Consider the following 5248-nt stretch of genomic DNA (forward strand, 5'->3'; position numbering starts at 1 on the left):
CCTCAGACCCTTACCCTATAAAGACCCCAAACTTTTGGGCCTGGGTGTTGACTTCTCTGTCTCCTGCGTGAGATAGGAGTCCACCCAGAGCTCTGCCATTAAAGTACCTCGTGTGATTACATCAAGACGGCTTCTCTGTCGTGTTTCTGCGAGACACCCACTCCTGTGACCTGAGGACCCAAGGGAGTTCCTCGCGAGTGGGTCCTACACTTCCTGCTGTAGAAGCATCTTCTAGTTCATTACTAGAAAAGCAATAATCCATAGCCAGATGAGGTGCTACAACCCATAATCCCAGTATTAAGGAGGCTGGAGCAGCAGGATTACCACAGATCTAACACCATTCAGAACCTCACTGTAAACTTATGTCTAGCTCAGAGCTCACATTAAAAAGCTGGCCTTGGCTGCTTTTAACCCCAGCACTGGGTACATCGTAGAGACTAGAGGATTGCTGGGACTTACTGGCGAGCCAGCCTACCTGAAACACACTAAGTCCCAGATTGAGAAGGAGACCCTGTCTCAAGGGGATGACATAAAAAGAGATAGAGGGAGAAAACTGGTGTCCTGTACTGACTTCTGCATATACTAGCAAAGGCACAAGCATGTGTACATGTGTGCACACACCACAATCAACCAAAAAAGGAAGAGGGTGGGAAGAGGAGGAGCAGGAGGAGGAGGAGGAGTAGGAGGAGGAGGAGGAGGAGATAATTCCCTAGTTGATCATCCATCGAATGCTTGTAGACCAAGAGAGAGCCAGTTGTCATGCCTCATTCAGTCTCTGGCCACATCAACAACTCCATATTTTAACATCCCATGAGCAGTTTCTTTGCTAGTACCTTCCAGTCCAACATGTCTAGAGCACTACAGCACTGTTTATTCCTCTTTCTCCTATTTAACCATCCCCAATTCATGGTAAAAACTCCCAAGTTAGAGTCTTGGGTTTAAATCTAAGTTCTCACATTGACCATATGACCTCATACAGTTACTTAATCTTTCTGAGTCTTAACTAATACTATGGTAAGAAGAATAAAATANTACACACCATATAAAGCTGATGCAAAGTTGAAATAAAGCATATCGAGTACTTGCCTCCTTCTTGAATTCTTTATTCCCACATCAAACACTAGTTTATGTTTCTAGTTCCAGGGTAAATGAAATGTCTACTGATACAAAATTTGTTTCCATTGTAACTGTATGTCTTTGGAAGCATGATTTTTGGCATNATTTCTACTTGGACCTCCATCAGCAAACATGACTTTGAACAATACTTGTATTTTTCATTAATGATGAGATTATGTCCAGTCAGTTGAACTCCAACGTTCTCAAGGTAAACAGTTGATGCAACCTGGATCCTGACAACAGTTTGGATTCTGAGGTCAGTGCTATCTGTACAAATGTTGAAGTCTTTTGGGCAGCTATCAGCTTAGCCTTGGAACATTCTTGATAATTTTTTATAAATTAAGATTTACTACTTTTATGTGTATGTGCCTGAATGAGTTTATATGCACCGCATGTGTGTAGGAGGCCACAGGACTCAAAAGAAACTATGCGGTTTCCTGATACTGAATGTAGAGTCAGTTTTGGGATGACACGTGAGTGCTGGGAATTGAACCTGGGTCCTCAGCAAGAACAAGTTGCAAAGAATCTGACTCCTTCTTCTGACCTGCACTGCACCAGGATGTGCANGGTACTCAGGTACACATGCAAAAGCAATAATCATATACATGAAATATAAATGAATCTCTTGCAAAAATTGAGTAACTCAACTTCTTCCACACTCAGGTCTTAAAGCAAAGATTNTCTACATGTTTGACCTCACAGTTCAGAACCCACCCCCTCCAAAACTGGATTTCTGATTCCAAGCCAGATCCAAAGCTGCATCTAGGTCCAGATGACAGCTCACTTGAACACCCACTGTTTTCTTGGGAATATGTTTTGAGAAATGTAAGACTACTAAATCAAGCCATAGGTGATGAAATTGCCAAGTCTGAAAAGGGCAGGAACAATCCTTGGCCTCTCATCAATAAATGAGAAAACATTCCACAAAACCTGACTGAGGTAGAGCAGACCCATATGGAAAGAAGAAAAAAAAATAACCCTCTGAACCCAGAGCATATATAAGGACAAGTCAAAGAGCTGGGGAGTGCAGTGTAGGCACCATCACCTGAAAGACGTGGTCCTGACAGACAGACAATTCTGTTCCCTACCAAAATGGAGCTGCTGCTGCTACTGTGCCTGGGACTGACCCTAGTCTGTGTCCGTGCAGAGGAAGCTAGTTCTATGTCAAGGAACTTTAATGTGGAAAAGGTAGGCTCAGTGAATAGTAACTTCTGACCCAGAATGTGCTTGGGGAACGCTTGAAGCCAAGTAGGTCCTTTGGGGTATAGTGCCCCAATCTATTAGACAAATGAATGGCTTTGCATCTTGTAGTAAGACCATATTCAGATCTAAGAATGTTTGGGGACCTCTGTTCTCAATGAGAGGCAGAGATAGTATGCTAAGTATTGTGACAACTGGCATGAGATCTACCCCTGTATATGTGCTCAGGCCCTAACCCATAGGCTGTATTTCAATTGGAAACATGGGCATGTGGTATCCCTGCTTCTTCTCCCTTAACAATTTGCTTATCTATTACAGATTAATGGGAAATGGTATTCTCTTCTTCTGGCCTCTAACAAAACAGAAGAGGTAGAAGAACATGGCAGTATGAGAGTTTTTGTGGAGGATATCCATGTCTTGGAGAATTCCTTAGCTTTTAAATTCCATACTGTGTAAGTGAGATGATATTAACTGAGAAAGAGGAAATAAAAACCTGGTATGGTGTCACGCATACAAACACTCAGGATTTGGGAAGAGATGCGTCTCAGTATGCACATGTGTACACACATACTGAGTCTGTATCCAAACCTAGAATGCTCCATGTGACACTGAACCAAGATCGTATAAACAGGGTTTTTTCAAGTGTCAGAGGAAAGAAATGGGGTGAGGAATTAATTCACTACGAGTTCAATAAGGAAAGATCAATAATACTTCTGAAACCACATTCATGAGACAGAATATCACAAATTAAGATTATGTGATCATGAATTAAATTTTTATTACTAGTTGATAGCCAAAGAAATCCACCCCTTCCTGCTTGCGTTTTCCTGCAGTAAAGACAAGAATTCTCCTCTGTGGATCTGGAAGGCACATCAGGCAACATTGCATAGTGCTCATTTGAGGCAGGTGGAGGAAATCTGGCTGATAATCTACACCACAGGCTGAGGCATGGCACTGGTGAAACTTGGAAGGAAGTAGTTGCAGTTACAATAAAGATGAGAAGTGATTACTGTTTTCTTTTTTTAAATGATAGGCAAATTTGTGATTGCTAAAGCATCTGATATAAAGGAAATAGCATAAATAAAAGTCTGTTCCTAATTTTACAAAAATACTCAAATTTAAGTGGAATCAGAAACTGGAGATAAATATAGTGTAGTGGGTGAAGAAGCCAGCCAGATCAAAATCCCTTACACACCAGCTCACTCTGTTTTACAGCAAACATGAAGAGTGCATTGAATTATTTTTGGTTGCTTACAAAACAAAAAAGGCTGGTGAATACTCTATGGAATGTGAGTATATAAAATATCTATATATCTATCCAAAAGATGATTAGTAAAGCTTTATACTGTGTGTGTGTGTGTCTGTGTTGCTGGAATTTGAACTCAGGAACTTGTACCTACTAGTCAAATGGGTGCCATATAATAACTAACACCCTGTGGCAGGCAAGTGGGATAAGTAGGGGGGGGGGATGGAATCTATCTGATACTGCGTGTTGGCTAGCACCTGTGCATATTGCTCAGGGTGTAGCAGCAGAAAATTTGATACACCAAGCTTATAAAAGATAGAAACCTGTTGCTTGAAGCTGCTGAAGGATGTAGGTAAGCCTAGAGATGCTGAGAGTGGTGCTCCTGTGGCTGACTGTTCACTAGTGGTCTGGACCTCGCAGAGTCCCTTTTTCTAGAAGATACTTTTTGAAATTCAGAAAGATACAGACAGAAAGCATCAGACACTTCACCCATCTCTTCCAGGATATGTATTTTAATGATTTTATATTTGGCATAGAACAAGAAAAGGGTATCCATCATTTCCTGCAGAATAAAGAATTTCTGAGTTGTGTTCCATTTCCTCCACAGATAATGGATTGAATACATTTACTATACTTGAGACAGACTATGATAATTATCTTATGTTTCATCTCATTAACACAAATAATGGCAAAACCTTCCAGGTGATGGGGCTCTACGGTAAAGTATTTTCACACAGACACTGATCTTGGGGTGGGAAAAGAAGAAGAACCTCTAGATTTAATATAGTTTTCCCAGCTTGGTCCTGCCTCTTTCTCACCTCCTGAAGATTGATGCTCACCTCCATCATCCCTCGAGCATAGTGATGGAAGCACTCTGATTTCTCAATGTGACAGAAGGATATTCAATGAATGCCAGATCCAGGATACATCATACCCATGCCTGTCAATCATGTTGCCAACCATTTTCCCATCCTTATAGGGAAGCCCCTGTCCCCTCACTCAGACTGTGATCAAAACACACAATACAGCTGCTAAACTCACTGTTGCTTCTCTCACAGGCCGAAAACCAGATTTGAGTTCAGATATCAAGAAAAGGTTTTTGAAAGGACGCTACAAGCATGGAATTGTGGAAGACAAAGTCATTAACTTAACCAAAGCCAGTAAGTCAGGATGCATTTGTTTTTCTCATCCTGAATATTTGATCATAGAGGAAACATAACCAATTGGCTGCCAGTCATTTGTAAACACTGGAGAGTCCTATCCTTTCTCTTGGGGAAATAAAGTGGACCTGATACCTGAACATGTTCTTGTTCTCACACTACAGATCGCTGCCTCGAGGCCCGAGAGTGAAGAATGGCCTGAGCCTCAAGGTGGGCAATCTTCAATGAGAGCAAGGACGGGTTTGGTGGTCATGGAGAGACCCTTCCAATAGTATTACCATGTGTGCCCAAATTACAATAACAATAGTTGGATAAGGAATCTTTGAGGACAGCTTGAAAATTGGCTTTGAATTATCTGGATTTGTGATCTAGTCCTACTTTGAGCTTTGAAGTAAAGTGACCCAAGCACTTAGGCAAGAAAACAAGGATTTGAGTTTTACATAGTTGATGTATGTTTGTGTGAAAAAGGCTCAGTGATGGGTTCAATATCATTAACAGACAGAGTAGCAGGATGTGGTGTAGCTGC

The 5248-nt window shown here is 41.4% G+C and overlaps 1 protein-coding gene across 1 annotated transcript; it reads left to right on the top strand.

The window, feature by feature from the left end:
* Positions 1-2208: 2208 nt before the first annotated feature.
* Positions 2209-4912, top strand: LOC110314981 (major urinary protein 20-like). The gene is made up of 6 exons (XM_021189158.1): positions 2209-2304; positions 2635-2768; positions 3532-3605; positions 4170-4280; positions 4621-4722; positions 4887-4912. The coding sequence occupies exons 1-6, from the start codon at positions 2209-2211 to the stop codon at positions 4910-4912; spliced, it is 543 nt and encodes a 180-aa protein (XP_021044817.1).
* Positions 4913-5248: the final 336 nt, after the last annotated feature.

The sequence above is a fragment of the Mus pahari genome, unplaced genomic scaffold, assembly GCF_900095145.1.
Source record: "Mus pahari unplaced genomic scaffold, PAHARI_EIJ_v1.1 scaffold_9109_1, whole genome shotgun sequence".
NCBI classification, from domain to species: Eukaryota; Metazoa; Chordata; class Mammalia; order Rodentia; family Muridae; genus Mus; species Mus pahari.